Source organism: Cetorhinus maximus, chromosome 19, assembly GCF_964194155.1.
Source record: "Cetorhinus maximus chromosome 19, sCetMax3.hap1.1, whole genome shotgun sequence".
Classification (NCBI taxonomy): Eukaryota; Metazoa; Chordata; class Chondrichthyes; order Lamniformes; family Cetorhinidae; genus Cetorhinus; species Cetorhinus maximus.
The window spans coordinates 6895944-6915891 of NC_135897.1; the positions used below are offsets into that span (position 1 = coordinate 6895944).

At 46.9% G+C, this 19948-nt stretch overlaps 1 protein-coding gene across 1 annotated transcript in view; it reads left to right on the forward strand.

The window, feature by feature from the left end:
* The window catches only part of crocc2 (ciliary rootlet coiled-coil, rootletin family member 2), a 293289-nt gene extending 273771 nt beyond the window's left edge, over window positions 1-19518 (forward strand). The window contains exons 33-35 of the mRNA XM_078563452.1: window positions 11592-11723; window positions 17862-18041; window positions 19294-19518. Of these exons, the coding sequence (XP_078419578.1) occupies window positions 11592-11723; window positions 17862-18041; window positions 19294-19377 (396 nt within the window). The 3' untranslated portion in view covers window positions 19378-19518. The remainder of the gene's footprint in view (window positions 1-11591; window positions 11724-17861; window positions 18042-19293) is intronic.
* Window positions 19519-19948: the final 430 nt, after the last annotated feature.

A 19948-nucleotide genomic window follows, 5' to 3' on the forward strand; every position in this document is an offset into this window, starting at 1 on the left:
AGTGTTAAAATGGCAAGCAACAGGGAGGTCTCGGTCATTCTTGCGGACAGACCGAAGGTGTTCTGCAAAGCGGTCGCCCAGTCTGCGCTTGGTCTCTCCAATGTAGAGGAAACCGCATTGTGAGCAACGAATGCAGTAGACTAAGTTGGGGGAAATGCAAGTAAAATGCTGCTTCACTTGAAAGGAGTGTTTGGGCCCTTGGACGGTGAGGAGAGAGGAAGTGAAGGGGCAGGTGTTGCATATTTTGCGTTTGCATGGGGAGGTGCCGTAGGTGGGGGTTGAGGAGTAGGGGGTGATGGAGGAGTGGACCAGGGTGTCAAAGAGGGAATGATCCCTATGGAATGCTGTCAGGGGGGGTAAAGGGAAGATGTGTTTGGTGGTGGCATCATGCTGGATTTGGCGGAAATGGCGGAGGATGATCCTTTGAATGCGGAGGCTGGTGGGGTGATAAGTGAGGACAAGGGGGACCCTATCATGTTTCTGGGAGGGAGGAGAAGGCATGAGGGCGGATGCGCGGGAGATGGGCCGGACACAGTTGAGGGCCCTGGCAACTATCGTGGGTGGAAAACCTCAGTTAAGGAAGAAGGAGGACATGTCAGAGGAACTGTTTTTGAAGGTAGCATCATCAGAACAGATGCGACGGAGGCGAAGGAACTGAGAGAATGGGATGGAGTCCTTACAGGAAGCGGGGTGTGAGGAGCTGTAGTCGAGGTAGCTGTGGGAGTCGGTAGGCTTGTAATGGATATTGGTGGACAGTCTATCACCAGAAATTGAGACAGAGAGGTCAAGGATGGGAAAGGAAGTGTCAGAGATGGACCATGTGAAAATGATGGAGGGGTGGAGATTGGAAACAAAATTAATAAATTTTTCCAGGTCCCGACGAGAGCATGAAGCAGCACCGAAGTAATCATCGATGTACAAGAGAAAGAGTTGTGGGAGGGGGCCGGAGTAGGACTGGAATAAGGAATGTTCCACATACCCCATAAAGAGACAGGCATAGCTGGGGCCTATGCGGGTACCCATAGCCACATCTTTTATTTGGAGGAAGTGAGAGGAGTTAAAGGAGAAATTGTTCAGTGTGAGAACAAGTTCAGCCAGACGGAGGAGAGTAGTGGTGGATGGGGATTGTTCGGGCCTCTGTTCGAGGAAGAAGCGGAGAGCCCTCAGACCATCCTGGTGGGGGATGGAGGTGTAGAAGGATTGGACGTCCATGGTGAAGAGGAGGCGGTTGGGGCCAGGGAACTGGAAATTGTTGATATGACGTAAGGTGTCAGAGGAATCACGGATGTAGGTGGGAAGGGACTGGACAAGGGGAGAGAGAATGGAGTCAAGATAGCGAGAAATGAATTCCGTGGGGCAGGAACAGGCTGACACAATCGGTCTGCCGGGACAGTTCTGTTTGTGTATTTTGGGTAGGAGGTAGAAGTGGGCCGTCCGAGGTTGGGCGACTATCAGGTTGGAAGCTGTGGGAGGAGTCTAAAAGACACTGGCCTTCTTGGATTGATTTTCTTCCTCTTCCCGTCTGCTCTCTCCAAACAGCTGCACAACTGATTTGCCCCACCTACCAAAAGTCCTCCAGTCAACCTCCCTTCAGACAGACTACCATATTTCAACCCAGTTCACAAAGGATAGTGAATAGCTCCTTCCACCACCCACTCATCATTCGAGTTCGGAGATCTTAATCTCCTCATTTCAAACCTCAGATCCAAGAGATGAAAGGGTTGTACACTAAAAAGTCGATATGTGTTTTCTTAAGGTGATTAAGAAATATGAGGAGTTGAATTCTTTGTTTTTGCAGTGCTCTGTCAGAGTGACACAAAGCTTTGTTTATTCAGTGCCTTGGAGTTGAGTAGGGAGATTCTTTAAAAGCACCCGTCACTGAAATTCTTTATCTCAGGAACTTGAGCTGTGGTGAGTCAAAGAAGCATTACAGCTTCCAAAAATAACGCTTGCCCAAATAAAGGGTAGACTGATATCCACTGTTACTGAGTCCTTTCTCTAAATGTCTGGATGTACCGTGCTTCAAACTTGAGTGCCAGGGAGTTGTCTAGGGTGGCTTTTGACTAGATGTTTGCGCACAAGCCCAGTCCTCGATCTTGATCAGTGTCTTCTGAGTCAGCACAATGAGGCGAAATGTGATGCTGCCTCTTCACGAGAAAGGGCAAGTGAACTTGTGATACTTACCCATAGCATCTGGTGGGGATGCACGCAATGACCCAATGACTTTCTGCCTATTGTGCTACTGAGCCAAGGGTTTTGACTTTGACTCAACATTGACTTCAACAATTTCGCTCTGTAAGCTCTGTCCCCATTTTATTTCCTTTTCTTTGCCTGTTTTGTCTTTTTTCTTTCAGTTAGCTGCACACCTGCTCTAGCCACATCTTTTGTTTCTTGACCTATCTCCATTCCCTTTGGCCCTGAAGAACTAACTTTTCTGTCATTCAATTTCTCCTGTCAATTCCAGTCTATCACAGACCTTCCCTTTGTCCTTATCCTATCCACCCCTTCCTTGAAACATTACCGGCAGGATTTTCCAGCCCCACTCATTGCTGGGATCGTCCAGTCCCACCGAAAGACAGTGGACTTCTGGCTGGACCACCGAATCTCCTGCAGTGGGTCTCACCATGACGGGGCTGGAAAATCCCGGCCTACATCTCTAACTTTTCCCAGTTCTGATGAAAGGTTACAGATCTGAAATGTTAACTCTGTTTCTCTCGCTACACAGATGCTACCTTATCTACTAAGTTTTTTTCCCCCAGCATTTTCTGTTTCTGGTTTTGAACCCTATCTGTGCTAATCCAACCATTCAAGAATAGAACTCCTGGGCCAGGAAGGGCGCAGAAGGGATAAGGAGGCGAATCAGCCAGACTTCAGTGTCCTCTGGTGGAAAGTACATATAGGTAGACATTGGGTGAGAACAGAATCAGATTTGGCTGTGATGTCCCAGAGGTCGTATGTGCCATGCCAACATTCACTGTCTGGGTTCAAACTTGATTGCAGATCACAGATCACAGAATTGTTACAATGCAGAAGGAGGTCTGCACCCTCTCTGAATGAGCAATTCACCGAGTGCCATTCCCCTGCTTTCTCCCCATAATCCTGCACATTCTTCCTTTTCAGGTAACAGTCTAATTCCCTTTTGAATGCTTTAATTGAACCTGCCTCCACCACACTCTCAGGCAGAGCATTCCACTCAGACCTTAACCACTCGCTGATGAAATAGTTTCTCCTCATATCATTTCTGTTTCTTTTACTAATTACTTTAATTCTGTGCTCTCTCATTCTTGATCGTTTCACAAGTGGGAACAGTTTCTCCCTATCTACTCAGTCCAGACCCCTCATGATTTTGAATACCTCTATCAAATCTCCTCTCAAATTTCTTTTCTCTAATGGAAACAGCTCTAACTTCTCCAGTCTATCTTCATAAGTGAAGTTCCTCATCCCTGGAACCATTCTTGTGAATCTTTTCTGCACCCTCTCTAATGCCTTCACATCCTTCCTAAGGTGCAGTGCCCAGAACTGGATGCAATACTCTAGCTGAGGCCGAAGTAGTGACTCATGCAAATTCAACATAACTTCTTTCCTTGTGTACTCTAAACCCTTATTAATAAAGCTTAGAATACTGTAAGCTTTATTAACTGCCCCCTCAACCCACCCTACCATCGTCAATGATTTATGCACATATACACCCAGGTCCCTCTGCTCCTGTACCCCGTTTAGAATTGTACCCTTTATTTTATATTGTCTATCCATGTTCTTCCAACCAAAATGAATCACTTCACATTTCTCAGCATTGAACTTCACCTGCCACCCGTCCACCCATTCCACCAACTTTTCTATGTCCGTTTGAAGTTCTAGAGTCATAGAGTTTTACAGCATGGAAAGAGGCCCTTCGGCCCATTGTGCCCACACCAGTCATCAAACCCCTATCTACTCTAATCCCATTTTCCAGCTCTTGGCCTGTAGCCTTGTATGCTATGACATTTCAAGCGTTCATCTAAGTACTTCTTAAATGTTGTGAGGGTTCCCACCTCTACCACCCTTTCAGGCAGTTCTACACTTACAGTTCACAATGCTCCAAGTTTTATATCATCCGCAAGCTTATAGAAAGGCTGTTTTGGTGAGGGAGGCTGCTGGCCATGTAACCTTCCTCCCACATGGAACCACAGCCTTGGGACAAATGCCCTTTGCAGCTGAGCTGCCCTGTCAGTCCCAGATTGTGCAATCTCCATCCTGAAAGCTCGAGGAGGGTATAGTATGAGTGTGGCCCACTTTCAAAACTACATATAAATTTGCCAAACAAAAAGCTGGGATGATGAAGTGTGTATCTACAGCAGATGTGAAGAAATGTTCTGCTGATCTGCACCCTACTTATGCACTTGTATCCGATTGCACAGTCAGTTCTGTGATATCTGGCTCTTCTATGCCAAGCCTCCCCAGTTTATGTCACAGGGTAAAACTGGCAAAACTGACAGGTACTGCAGAGTTGAATCCCTAGCTTGATTTTTCTGGCTGCGGACCTTCCCCTTTCAAGGAACATCTATACAGACCATAAAACCCACTGCCACCTCAAGCAGAATGGCAGACATCATGGCAGGTGGTGCCATCAGGTTTTCCCACCAGCGAGCTCCTCTTTAAGGCAAGGCTGTGACAAAAAATGGTCTGTAATTTACTCAACTGACACAGAACAAGGCCACATTTCAAAGGAAATTGCATTGGTTTTCCAAAATATGACTGCAATGTGTTTTGCTGAACTGAGATTCAGTCCTTGGATCAGGCCTGTGCTTGTTCTGAGTTGTCTGGGTTGTCTACACTGAGCACGCACAATGTTTGCAATCCAGCACAACATAAACCTGCTTGGTAGTATTCCCCTCAGCAGCTGCTGTTGCTTTTGATCATTGCAGCCTTTCACAGATAGCAGTTTCTCAATTACCTTTACTTGCTAAATGAATGAATGCATGTACACCCATTTATTTAGTACCCTTCACATGTCCAGGATGCCCCAAAACCACTTTTGAAACGCAGTCACTGTTACTTCGGCAAATGTGGCGCGCAGAAAGCTCTTACAAGTGACCATCAGATGAATTACTAATTAATCTGCTTTTAGTGATGTTTCTTGAGGGATAATTTGGTGTCTGTGGATCTTTTTTGTCGACCTGAAGATGGGAGACAGGGCTTCGATTTAACATCTCACCTGAAAGATGCAGCGTTGCCTCTGTACTGCACCCTAGTGTTAACTCGGCTCCATGCTCAAGCCCCAGAGTGGGGTTTGAAGCCGCAACCTGCTAGCTCAGAGATAAACATGCTACCACTGAGCAAAGGTAACACATTTCCAAAGAAAGCTGAGAGTGCTACTTCACTCCCAGTTTGGGAAGCCCATCATATTCCTTGATTTTGAACTCAGCACTTTTGACATTCGGACATCATGAACTTTTAGGGGGACGCCCTTGATACTGTCCACTGTTTGAAACCCAACTTCCAAAGGCTGCGTTTTCACTGCAATTCAGGTGTGAAGCTGCCAGTGGCTAAGGCTTTTCACTTCCAGCCTCTGAGTGTAGTCTGCAGTCAGATTGTTCACAAGAATCCAACTTTAGCATCAGACTGAAGCCTCTCTTGTTGACATGGTAATGCCTATTAACGATGCAACTGTCTCCAATTTTTCATGGCCCGTCCAACCTTACGGTTGGCAGACGGGCGAGTCGGCCAGGCAGACTTTGCATTTTTCGTCAAACCTCATCCAAAGGTTGGACGAAATCTCCGTTATGAAATAAAATAAAAATAAATATCTGTGGACAGCACTTTTGTCAGCTGTATTTTCAGGTGATTGACTGTAATGCATGGACATTATTTTGCAGCTATTTAAACCTTTACTTTAGCATTTTCAGGTCTGCAGCTCCCTGAGGCTGCTATCAGAAAAGCTGAGCTTTTCAGCGCGCGTTTCACTCTGGCTAGCTGTCAATTGGTCAGCCAGTGTGAAATCACAGCCAGGAGCCCGTTTCCCGAATGCTCCCAGGCCCGCCGATCACCCGCGCCTGCCAAAGGTAAGATTCAGGCCATAGTGGTTAGGTTATGGGACTAATAATCCAGGAAAAGCCAATTCAAATCCCACCATGGCAGTTTGTGAATTAGAATTCAGTTTAAAACAAAATTAGAAATAAAATGTTAATATTAGTCAGAAGTGGTTGTTAAAAACCAAACAATTCAGTAATCCCTGTAAGGGAGGGAAACCTGTTGTCTTTACCCGTTCTGGCTTATATGTGCCTGCAGGCCCAGACTGATGTGGTTGATTTTTAACTGCCCTCTGAAGTGGCTTAGCAAGCAATTCAGCTGTATTAAATTCAGGGCAATTAGGGTTGAGCAGTAAATGCCAGACTTGACAGTGGTGCCAAATCCAAAAATGAATGCGGAAAAGAAAATGCATTCTGTCGCCATCCCAGCAAAGAAACCCTGCCGGAGAGCTACCACATGTGGCCTTGATTCTCTCAGCTCCACGTGAATGGAACTCGCTGATGAGAATGTAGCCTGAGCCTGAATGTTGTTCTCTTTCTCAATGCTGCTCTGTGACAACACCAGGCACAATTTGAGGGAGACACTGTAAGGTGAATGAGGCGCTGTGCTGCTGAACTACCAAGAGTATCCCCATTCTTTTAGCTCCAACAGAGGTGGGACAAATGTGCAAGCAGCTGCTACAGGAGGTGGGTGCTCCAACAGTGTGGTATTCACATCACTGACCTGTGTAGTCCTTGTACAAAACTCAGAATAAAAGACTCCAGCCACGAATAAAAATCGTGTTTCCTGACATTTAAACAGGCATCCATGTGCAAGATTACACACTACTAATGACCCACTGCTCTGGAGTCAGCTTTCCAATGTAAATGAGCAGTGACAGGGCAATGTCAGGGCTATTAGGGACAGCACTCGTGGGTTAGACAAGGGATCAGCAAGCATTGCTCACTCACAATGGACATTTGGACCATGGTACACTCCCCCGCATCAGAAGAGCTTGATAACACTCATTGGACGGAATCATCCAGTCCCATTGACGCCGGGCGTCGTGGCGGGGGGGCCGGTAGGGGGGTACAATATGGTGAGAGAGCCAAAAATCAGTTTTACGCTGTCATGAAACCAGTTTGCGATTGTCCACTCACCCGTCAATGGCGGGCCGCATTTCCCACCACCGCACGTCAGGGACCTAATTTCAATACTTTAGCAGCTCATTATAAGCCCCGCTCGCCAGAATCGTCCCCCCACGTCAAATTTGCCACCCACGTCGGCATGACTTCAGAATGGCGTGCTAAACGGCTGCCTTTAAAAGGTATGTACCTAATGAACTGAACTACGAGGGGAACTCGGAGGTGAGTGCACACAACCTTGCGCAGCGCTCATGAGCATCGCCCGTAAGACATCAGTGTAGAGGCACCGCGCATTCGGAGGAGTGTACACAGGCAAGACGCCTTTTCCTGGCTGGCTTTCAGTGCAGTGCCGGGGCAAGGGCTCCAGTGCTGATCGTATGGGGGGCCAAAGCAGCACAGACTGAAGGAAGTACACTAGCACATGTCTCAGGGAGGGTGCAGAGGAGGGTGAGGGAAGTGGCCACGCACTTGGAAAATCTTGTCAAAAGTGAGCATTCTTCCGCAGTTGAGACCGTTCAGCTGCAACTCCATTGACAGGCTTGGAGTCGGGCCGCTGAAGCTTTTCTGCCCACTCAAGCATCACAAAAGCATGAAAGTACCAACAAATGCTCCAGAAACTTTCACCCCTCGGGCACAGACTGCAAATTAATGTGTGTTTTAGGGGCAATTGGCCGACTGGGCAATTCTGCAAGTTGCGGAATCCCCTTGTGAAAAGTGGCCATGGCAAAGTCACTGGTGGAGGGGCTCACAGCCCCTTGCAATATCTTTATTAAGGTTTGGACCAGTATCCATTATGGTTTAAGCTAACAGCTCAGCCTTGCAGTGTGGGTTAGGAGAATGCCTGTGCCTCAGCTGAGAGTACAGCATGCAGTCCAGTGGTCGAAGCTGCCGCCAATCGGTCAAGTGGAGTGGGGCGGAGGTGGGTGGGATTTCAGACAGCCAATGAGTGCACTACACACTGGCCATCCAAGTGGTGGTCAGCACACTTCTGCATGTGTGAAGGAGCCCTCATACTTAGCCAAGAGAGGTTCTTAGGACACTAACCCATGTGTCTTTGATCCTGCAGGAGGAGAACACCAGGATCATGGAGCCTGGTGATGTAGCGGTATGCCCCATGGCTTTTAGGAAGCAGAGAAGAAGAAGAGTGCAGCAGAGGCCCCTGTCTTGGTAATGGGATGAGCACCTCCCTCAAGAAGAAAGGGCTGCAGGGTCTGCTGCGCACGCTGCTGAAGATCCACAGACAGCTGTCACCTGTAGGCGCCTCACTAGACTCAGGGTCTATAAACAGTGCTTGTCATTCCTGCAGATGACTGAGAACCAGTGTCGCCGAAGATTGTTAATGTCCAGGGAACTGGTTGGTCACATATGCCACATGCTGCAGGATTTGGTGCCAAGGGGACATGGAAGGCATCCACTGCCAGTGGCTGTGAAAGTGACAGCAGTGCTCAATTTTTATGCCAGTGACTGCTTCCAGGGCTCCACAGGTGACCTGTGTGGGATCTCACAAGCCTCTAAGCACAAGTGTCCAGGAGGTCACAAACACCATCTTCACGAAGGCACAGAACTTTGTGCATTTTGCCCGGGATGAGGAAAGCCAGGAAGCAAGAGCACTGGGATTTGCAGCGATGTCTGGTTTTCCACAGGCGCAGGGTGCCATCGACTGCACTCACATGGCGCTCAGATCTCCATGGCAACAAGCAGTCAACTACATCAACCGCAAGGCCTTCTACTCACTGAATTTTCAGTTTGTGTGCGACCACCACAAATGCATCCTACAGGTCTGCGCACAATTCCCTGGGAGTGTCCACGATTCCTGCATCCTTAGCAGGTGTCAGATCCCTGACATCCTCCACGTTTGACACTCGAGGGAGGCGTTGCTAAATTTGGGGGTGGCATGTTTCCTCCCTTTGGCAGCCATGACGTTCCAGCAGCTTTCGATCCCTTAGAGAGAGCTAGCTGTGCAGCTGTGCCCTTTAAATATGGCGCCCGGATTATTGACAGCCTGAAGTGATGGCGGGATGGGCGAATCAGAGGCTGCCTCACCAGCAATCCGGCTTGTTTCTTGGGAATGCAGGGACACGCTGGGAATGGGATAATACGGTGGGAAAACCTGCCTTTTCAGCCATCGGGTAAAACGACTTTTTTCATGCCTGATACCGCATGTAGTGAAAATCTGGGGCGATTCCGCCCATTGTCTAGGCTCCCACAGATGGGATCGCCACTTGGATACCAGAAAGCAGCTGCACCTATAGGTCTAAAAGCCACTGTGAGTCAGTGCTGGACATGGCAAAGCCCAATTGGATAAGTAAAGAATGTTGACAGTGATTGACATTTTTGTGAAGGAGGAACAGGCAATTGAGGCTACCCTCATCTAAAACATGACAACCAGCTGCACTAGCATGGGATGGGTGTTTATACCCTCAGCTCCTATTTGGCAGTTTATCACTACCACAAATTCCCAAAATGACAGCAAAAAAATGGGAGCAGAAGTGCTAGGATAACTCTTGTGCTGTAAAATTTATGAACAAAATGCTGTTGGAACCCTGCCCCAAAAAGAGTGCCTAGTTTGTTGTTATTGACAGAAAGCCAGATGTTACCTCAGACCCAATGGTACTCCCCCCTCCAAATCATTGATCTAATTTTCATCTTTTGTGATTCATAGAGAAATGAAGGCTTTTCATTGTGTTTGAAGACTGTGTTTGAAGACTGGTCCCATAGCCATGACTGTACGCAGTGCTATTCAGATCTTTGCAGTATAAGGGTCTGGCATATAGAGTGGGATGGAGTACAGTATCACCCACACAGTGATGTAAGAGAGCACATGACCCACACCCAGGGTCGATTGAGTGTACCCAGCAAGCTTGTACTCCTAGCGTGTACCCTTCACTGCATAATTGTAAATAGTTCTAAGAGTCAATAAAGACTTTTAGTTAACCTACATATGACTACCAAGACTTCTTCAGACCTACTGAACTGTAACCAACACCCTACAACAGTCTTGAACAGGACAAAGACCAGTTCCGTTGATTGCACCCGGCATATATCTCTGCTGATACTAAAAGCATAATACTGCGGATGCTGCAAATCTGAAAAAAATAACAAATGTTGCTGGGAATACTAAGCAGGTCAGGCAGCATCTGTGGACGGTGAAGTGAAGTTAATGGTTCATGTCAATGACCCTTCATCAGAACTGGGAAAAGTTAAAAATGTAATTTTTTTCTACTCCTAGCACACTTTAGGCAGGCACGCTTTATGGTGTCTCAGCTGTGAAAGTGGCCTCCCTTCAGAGCCACTCGACTTCAACCTGATGATGCACAAACTGCTCTAATTACTCTTCATGTCTGTTGTTGCTGGAGCAAGCTTTTGTATTACTGGTAGAACTTGTGCCTTTGAGCCAGAAGGTGTAAGGTTCAAGCTGTACTTCAGGCAGTCCCAGTGAGTGGAGACTGGAACTCTGACTCTGAACTCTGGGCTGACGTCCAGCAGGACACTCACATCCATTGGGTGTGGGTGGTCCCCTCCCTTCATTGTATGAGTTGTGGGCAGTCATAAAACCCTCTGGCTGCATAGGACTTACCAGCCTCTTAGATGGTGCAAAGATGGTTGTAGCCATGGAATGAGTGTTCACGTCACGGGCTGTCAGGCTGTTAATTAGCCTGCAAATCCTTCCATTACTTCACACTTTAAGGAAAGAATGTGGAGATAGGAAAACAACAACCTCTCAAATTACTGCTTCAGATAATTGCCCTTTCCTTGGCTGTTTTCCAACTCACCAAGATTGTGAACAACATACTTTGGTGATTGATCCACCCTACTTCATTTGGCACTAGGACAGGTACCTCATCAGGTGGTGCGTGATAGTCTTCCAGCTGGCTCAGGAAGCTAAAGTGTCATCCTTCAGCTCCTCACACGTCTTTCACTGCAGTGTTTACCTGTAGCTTTCTATTGAGGGCTACAGCCCCAAACAGCATCTTGCTCAAGAGTCAAAACAGGTTACCCAACAGGTTATACCATGCAATGATATGGACTGGGCTTCTGACTGGAGGCTGTCTGGTGAACTAGGCACAGTAAGTGATTTGAGCTCTCTCACTCTGTCCCCTCACTATTGTCCCACACTCTGCCTCCACTCACTGTGAAGCACCCTCATTGTGCCCCCTCATTCTTCCCCCTTTCTGTAACGTCCACTCACTGGGACACACAATGTGCTCCTTCAATCTATATCCCCTCTGCTCACAGTGACGTAACCTCACTCTGGCCTCTCAAATGTGCTACCTCACTCTATGCCTCCCCTCGGCTGTGCCCCACCCTCACTCTGGCCCTTAAAATGTGCTACCTCATTCTATGCCTCCCTTTCACTCCGCCCCACCCTGAATCTGGCCCTTCAATGCGCCCCTTCAGTCTATGTTTTGAAGCACCCTCACTGTGCTTTCTCATTGTGATAAACATTTATTGTTCCAGGTCGAATGGGACAAGTTGAAGTCTGAAGAAGATGCCCTGCAGCTCTCAGCTGAGAAGGGACAGCTGGATCAGTCTCTCAGCGGTGCAGAAATGGATCTCGCAGAAACACAAAGGCAGATTCAGCAGCTGCAGGTCAGCACTAGTTTAAAACGACCACAGGTATTTAATAACCTTAATGGAAGCAATCCGTGAATTCCCTTGCAAATTGCTTGCTATCCATACTCATTGATTGGCATGAAATCAGAGAAAGGCATCTCAACACCAAAAGAGAAATCAAAGCAATTCTTCTCCTTCCTGCATCTTTGCCTTGCTCCAATCCTCTAACAGTCATCTTCTCCACATACCTTGCTCACTAGGCTCCTCTAATGCTTCTACATAGGTGCAGCAGCAGTCCACTCAGCCCCTCGAGCCTGTTCTGCCATTTAATTAGTTATTGGCTGATCTGTATCTTAACTGCATTTAGCTGCCTTAATTCCATATCCCTTAATACCTTAATCTAACCAAATCAATTTGGGTCATGACATTTTCAAATGTCCCAGCATCCACAACCTTTTGAGGGTTTTGAGAGTTCAAGATATGCACTCCCTATATTTTTGTTATCTTTCATGAGATGTGAGCTATACTGGCAAGGCCAACATTTGTTGCCCATCCCTAATTGATCTTGAGAAGGTGAGCTGCCTTGTTGAGCTGCTGCAGTCCATCTGGTGTGGTTACACACATTTTGCCATTAGGAGGGGAGTTCCAGGATTTTGACCCAGTGACAGTGAAGGAACAGTGATATAACTTCAAGTTAGGATGGTGAGCAGCTTGGAGTGAAACCTGCAGGTGGTGGTGTTCACATCCATCTGCTGCCCTTGTCCTTCTGGGTGGTAGAGGTTTGGAAGGTGCTGCTGAAGGAGCCTTGGTGAGTTCCTGCAGTGCATCTTGTAGATGGAGCACGCTGCTGCCAGTGTGTATCAATAGTGGAGGGAGTGACTGTTGAAGATGGTGGATCAGGCGCCAATCATGCGGGCTGCTTTGTCCTGGATGATGTCAAGCTTCTTGAGTGTTTTTGGAGCTGCACTCATCTAGCAAAGTGGAGAATATTCCTTCACACTCCTGACTAATGTCTTGTAGATGGTGGACAGGCTTTGGGAAGTCAGGAGGTGAGTTACTCACCACAGAACTCCCAGCCTCTGACTTGCTCTTGTAGCCACAGTATTTATATGGCTAGTCCAGTTCAGTTTCTGGTCAATGGTAACCTCCAATATGTTGATAGTGGAGGGTTCAGCAATGGTAATGCCATTTATTGTCAAGGGAGATGGTTATATTCACTCTTGTTGGAGATGGTCATTGCCTGGCACTTGTGTAGCATGAAGGTCACTTGCAATTTACCACCCCAAGCCTGAATGTTGTCCAGATCTTGCTGCATATAGACATGGACTGCTTCAGTTTCTGAGGAGTCACTAGTGGTGCTGAACATTGTGCAATCATCAGCAAACATCCCCACTACTGACTGTATGCTGGAGGGAATGTCATTGGTGAAGCAGCTGAAGATAGTTGGGCCTGGGACCCTGAGGAACTCCTGTAGTGATGTGCTGGAGCTGAGATAACTGACCTCCAACAACCACAACCATCTTCCTTTGTGCTATGTATGACTCCAACCCCCAGCGGATTATTTTCCCCCTGATTCCCATTGACTCAAGTTTTGCTAGGGCTCCTTGATGCCACACTCAGTCAAATGCTGCCTTGATGTCAAGACCAGTCACTCTCACCTCACCTCTTGAGTTCAGCTCTTTTGTCCATGTTTGGACCAAAGCTGTAATGAGACCAGAAGCTGTGTGGCCCTGGCAGAACCCATACTGACCATTAGTGAGCAGGTTATTGCTTTGTAAAGCCCGCTTGATAGCACTGTCAACAACACCTTCCATCACCTTGCTGATGATCGAGTGCAATTGGTCAGGTTGAATTTGTCCTGTTTTCATGGACAGGACATACCTGTGCAATTTTTTCACATTGTCTGGTAGATGTCAGTGTTGCAGCTCTATTGGGACAGCTTGGCTGGGGCGTGGCTAGTTCTGGAGCACTACTGCTAGAATATTGTCAGGGCCCATAGATTTTGCAGTATCCAGTGCCTTCAGCCATTGCTCAATAATTGGGGAGCCCAGCATATCTGGAGGAGGGCAAGATAGACCATCCACTCGGTACTTCTGGCTGAAAGTGGTTGCAAATGCATCAGCCTTGTCTTTTGCACTGATCTGCTGGACTCTCCCATCAATGAGGATGGGGATATTTGTAGACCCCCAGATGCCCTGTTTCCCTCACTGCACCATTATCAGCTTGCACTTATGGCAATTTGTCATGGTAAAATAAAACCCAACCATGCAAGGGCAAGGCTAACTAACAGCAGATACTATATATGCCTAGCTACAACAAAATCTGGACCAATATATTTGCCCAAATATTAATAAGCATACTACGAACAAGCTGAAGATGCTCAGCGGCTGTGACTGAAGTGATCAATCACTTTGCCTCAATTGAAACAGCCCTTTAAAACCTCAAATGGAGCATTACAGCCCAGAGTGCCACTGGATACCAAACTGACATTGCATATTTCTGGCGCCCAGGATGAGATGGGCACAGTTGGCAGTGCATCACATGATTTCATTCATCATCTGCTGTCTACTACAATGCAGCTTGCCCAACCTCACCCCTGGACGGAAATCAGAAACGGCAGCAGGGTGCCTATGGTATAGCTTTCTGCCCAGTTTTCCACCCCAACCCACCCATATTACGCTGGTTTACTCCCAAAAGGTGGATACAAAAACCTGATGGGGAAAACAACAGCATTGGAGATTTCCCCTTTGGATGACTACATGCGATCAATCCAACTGACCATCTCAGCTGGGCATGGGGTCAACTCCTTCTGCATTTTGATGAGAGTCTCTGTGCTTGAAGTTGATTTGTTGGCCTCTTAAATTAAACCATTTGAAGTAACCTGCTTTAATCTTTCAAGGCAACTGATTGAGAAACTTTTGGCAGCTTCTGGCCACCTCCTGTACCAGTCCCTTTCTCTGTTTTCCGACTACTGGACTGAGAGGATGGCTGAAGAATTCACATTCCATCTTCTAAGCCGCTAACAGTCTTGATTTTCTGATTGGAGATGGCCATTCCCAATTGGAAATTGGGTGCGAATCAGTTTACCTAGATCTCTCCCTGTTTTGACTTTCCAATCCAAGGATTAGACTTGGTGAGTGAAGCACTTGGCAAGCTTAATGAGTGGATTCACCGACCTGAGTACACAATGAGCAGATGACATTATGGCTCTGAATTTGCTCCAACCTGCTGTAAATATGCTGGAAGTGTGGCAAATGGATTTTCTCTAATCCAAGGAGTAGACATGGAGGATGGAAATTCAACAATAGTATACCAAGCTTCATTAAACATCTTTATAAAAACCTGGTTAAAGGCCAACGGGATAATTAGGAAGGATTGGTCACACACTCCATACACTCGTAGTGTTGTGTGACTGCAGGAAGAATAGTGCTTTGGGACAAAAACAAAAATACCTGGAAAAACTCAGCAGGTCTGACAGCATCTGCGGAGAGGAACACAGTTAACGTTTCGAGTCCAAATGACTCTTCATCAGAACTAAGGAAAAATAGAAAAGAAGTGAAATATAAGCTGGTTTAAGAGGGGGTGGGACAGGTAGAGCTGAATAGAGGGCCAGTGATAGGTGGAGATAGCCAAAAGATGTCAGAGACAAAAAGACAAAGACAGTGGTGATATTATCTAAGGAATATGATAATAGGTGACATTAAGGGTAGAAAGCAGGACAAGCAAGGTACAGATGGACCTAGTGGGGGTGGTGTTGGAGAAAGGGATCGAAATAGCCTAAAGGCAGAGATAAAACAATGGATGGAAATACATTTAAAAATAATGGAAATAAGTGGGAAAAGAAAAGTATAAATAAATTATTGGAAAAGGGGGGATCGGAAAGGGGGTGGGGATGGAGGAGGGAGTTCAAGATCTAAAGTTGTTGAACTCAATATTCAGTCTGGAAGGCTGTAAAGTGCCTAGTCGGAAGATGAGGTGCTGTTCCTTCAGTTTGCGTTGAGCTTCACTGGAACATTGCAGCAAGCCAAGGACGGACATGTGGGCATGAGAGCAGGGTGGTGTGTTGAAATGGCAAGCGACAGAGAGATCTGGGTCATGCTTGCGGACAGACCAAAGGTGTTCCGCAAAGCGGTCACCCAGTCTGCGTTTGGTCTCTCCAATGTAGAGGAAACCTCATTGAGAGCAGCAAATGCAGTAGACTAAATTGAGGGAAGTGCAAGTGAAGTGCTGCTTCACTTGAAAGGAGTGTTTAGGCCCTTGGACGGTGAGGAGGGGGGAAGTAAAGGGGCAGATGTTGCACCTTCTGTGATTGCATGGGAAGGTGCCGTGGGTGGGGGTTGAGGTGTACAGGTTGATAGAGGAGTGGACCAGAGTGTCCCGGAGGGAACAATCCCTGCAGAATGCCGCCGGAGGGGTGAAGGGAAGATGTGTTTGGTGGTGGCATCATGCTGGAGTTGGCGGAAATGGCGGAGGATGATCCTTTGAATGCGGAGGCTGGTGAGATGATAAGTGAGGACAAGGGGGACCCTATCATGGTTCTGGGAGGGAGAGCAAGGTGTGAGGGTGGATGCGCAGGAGATGGGCCGGACACGGTTGAGGGCCCTGTCAACCAACGTGGGTGGAAAACCTCGGTTAAGGAAGAAAGAAGACAGGTCAGAGGAACTGTTTTTGAAAGTGGCATCATCAGAACAGATGTGACGGAGGCGAAGGAACTGAGAGAATAGGATGGAGTCCTTTCAGGAAGCAGGGTGTGAGGAGCTGTATTCGAGGTAGCTGTGGGAGTCGGTAGGCTTGTAATGGATATTGGTGGACAGTCTATCACCAGCTTTCGCATTCAAAGGATCATCCACCACTATTTCCGCCAACTCCAGCATGATGCATCCACCAAACACATCTTCCCTTCACCCTCCCTGGTGGCATTCCGCAGGGATCGTTCCCTCTGGAACACCCTGGTCCACTCCTCCGTCACCCCCTACACCTCAACCCCCTCCCACGGCACCTTCCCATGCAACCGCAGAAGGTACAACACCTGCCCCTTTACTTCCCCCCTCCTCACCATCCAAGGGCCTAAACACTCCTTTCAGGTGAAGCAGCATTTCACTTGCACTTCCCTCAATTTAGTCTACTGCATTCGTTGCTCCCAATGCGCTTTCCTCTACATTGGAGAGACAAAACGCAGACTCGGTGACCGCTTTGCAGAACACCTTCGGTCTGTCCGCAAGCATTACCCAGACCTCCCTGTCGCTTGCCATTTTAACACTCCACCCTGCTCTCATGCCCACATGTCCGTCCTTGGCCTGCTGCATTGTTCCAGTGAAGCTCAACGCAAACTGGAGGAACAGCACCTCATCTTCCGACTAGGCACTTTACAGCCTTCCGACTGAATATTGAGTTCAACAATTTTAGATCATGAACTCTCTCCTCCATCCCCACCCCCTTTCCGATTCCCCCCCCTTTTTTTCCAATAATTTATATAGATTTTTTTTTTTCTTTTCTCACCTACTTCCATTATTTTTAAATGTATTTCCATCCATTGTTTTACCTCTACCTTTTAGCCTTTTTTGATTCCTTCACCCCATCCCACCCCCACTAGGGCTATCTGTACCTTGCTCGTCCTGCTTTCTACCCTTAATTAGCACATTCCTTAGATAATATCACCACTTTCAACACCTCTTTGTCCTTTTGTCTGTGACATCTTTTGGTTATCTCCACCTATCACTGGCCCCCTATCCAGCTCTACTTGTCCCACCCCCCCTTAAACCAGCTTATATTTCACCTCTCTTCTATTTTTACTTAGTTCTGTTGAAGGGTCATTCGGACTCGAAACGTTAACTGTGTTCCTCTCCGCAGATGCTGCCAGACCTGCTGAGTTTTTCCAGGTATTTTTGTTTTGTTTTCCACAAGAAGAGATGATCTGGTCATTATCACAGTGCTGCTTCTGGAAGCTTGCTGTGCGCACATTGGCTGCTGCAATTTCCTCCATTACGACAGTGACTACATTTCAGAAGTAATTAATTGGCTGTAATGCACTTTAAGACATTTTGTAGTCATGAAGGAGCTGTATGAATGCAAGCCTTTCTTTCACAAGGCGCTAGAACATGCTCGGTCTGGCCATCAGCACATATCTCAGAATGCTTTGCTCCTAGGTGATGGGGTTGGCTTCCTTTTTGACAGGGCCGGACAGCTGAGATGGAGCGGAGCCACGGCCAGAGACTGATTGAGCTGACAACCCGTCACCATCAGGAGCTAGAGAAGGAAACCCAGCGCCTGCGGATTGCACACCAGCAGGCGGAGAGGACACTGGAGGCTAGGGAACGGGTCCATAGGCAGCGTGTGAAAGGGCTGGAGGAGCAGGTATGTGCTGTGTATGTCTGGTTTGCTCTTCAAAGTCAAAAGCTGACAAGAAACTGTAGCACTCTTATCTTCTCCTCAGTGGCACAGGACCTGCTCCGAAATATGGGGATTTAACTGAGGTTTAAAGCTATGAAAAGAATAGGCAAGGTAAACACAGACACATATTTCCATTGACAGTATATTAAACACAAGAGGTCAAGATCTCAAGATAAGAACAAGTTACACAAAGCGGTGAGATTAGAGGGTGGTGATTCACATAAAGATTTATTGGAATGTGAAATATTTTGCCACAAGTGACAGGCAATTCCAGGATCCAGAAAGATATTAAATAATTACCGAAACGAGAGCATAAAAGGAAAAATGGGATAAGTGAGAAAATGGGATTAGGTTAGGGGAATGAAAAGTAAATGGGACTGCCTGACATTAGTCCATGTAAGGGGCCTAAAATCAGCAGAGACAAGATGGGCCGAGTGGCCTCCTCTTGCAATAAACTTTGTGTGCTTCTAAAAGTAAGTTTTCTGCTTTAGTGTCTGCTCTCTCTCCCAAAAAAACATATATTTAAATATTCAAGTTTGCTATTGGCTGTTTTTAAATTGAAATCTGCTGTTATTGGAGGAAATATTTAGCCTCGAATTAAGTTGTTTTACTGTGTGTTGCATCTGCGGCAGTCAGGACACTACAACTGACACTAGCGTCCCTGGGCTCAGAAGGGGGAGAGGCATTGACAGGAATTATTCAGCATTCCCATTCCTCATTATTATACAATGCTACTATGCTGAACAGTCTTTGTTTGATTCCAAGTGAGAACAAGATCAGGCTCAACTATGGTACCAGCTCCTGTCTCACTATCAAAGCCTACATGATTGTGGAAGGTAAAAGACAGGCGCAAGCATTCAGGGACCTAGCTTTCAAAAAGGGCCAACATTTGTAGCAAAAAAATCTGAGCTGAGGGGTGACAGGAAGGCGTGGAACGTGCAAAGAAATATAATTTAATGTTGTAAGTTGAAAGCAAAGACTCCTTGAGTCATGCAATTCTGTTTAGAGCAGTCAAGTCCAAAGGTTGCCATAGCAACAGAATCCCAACTTGCCAGAGGACTCAGATTGTGGTGCTCTGATGTAATAAAAGTCACTGACCCTTTAGTCAAGATGTAACAGTCAAAGTGAATTCACACAGAGAACCTATTCAAAGGATATCGTTGGGGTGCTGCAATAAACCAACTCACCAGGTTACCCAAGTGCTTTGCTTATTTAGGTGGCCGCCCTGAAGGAGCAATTGGATCAGGAGATGAGGAGAAGACAGGCCTACATTTCTCAAATGCTCAGGTCAGGCAAGTAGCAACCTGGGTTGGACCACATGCCTTCAACCTGCACAGATGGAGCCAACTTGCAGCTAATGGACAGTTGTGAGCTTGCTGTACGTCAGATTATGAATTCCCACAACAAGGCTTCTAGCTCAATAAGAGTTGGGTGACTGTTCTCTAGAAAACGACAGCTTGTGAAACCTTTAGTTTGCACTTCAAATTATACAAAGTAATTGACCCGACGGAACACTTCCCCAACCAACACTAAACACGCAGCAATGTGTAAGGTGGCAATCCTTACACTGGTATAGATGCAGGTGTTAGTCATAAGGCCTTGCTGACCCCCCTCCATTTGTACACGCTCATCTCGCTTGAATACCAACGTGATTTCCAAACCTCACAGCAACTGCAAAGCTTACTGCTCCTTTTGACATATAACTTCAATACTGTGAAAAAGACTGATACCTTACAATTCCCAAGTTGAGAACTGTCTGAAATCTCCCCAAATGCTGCTGGCCTCTGCCTCTGTCAGGCTGGACTCTTTAGGTTCTTGACACAGCATTTTACAGACAGTAACTTTTTTTTGTTGTCCCCTTCACCCACATA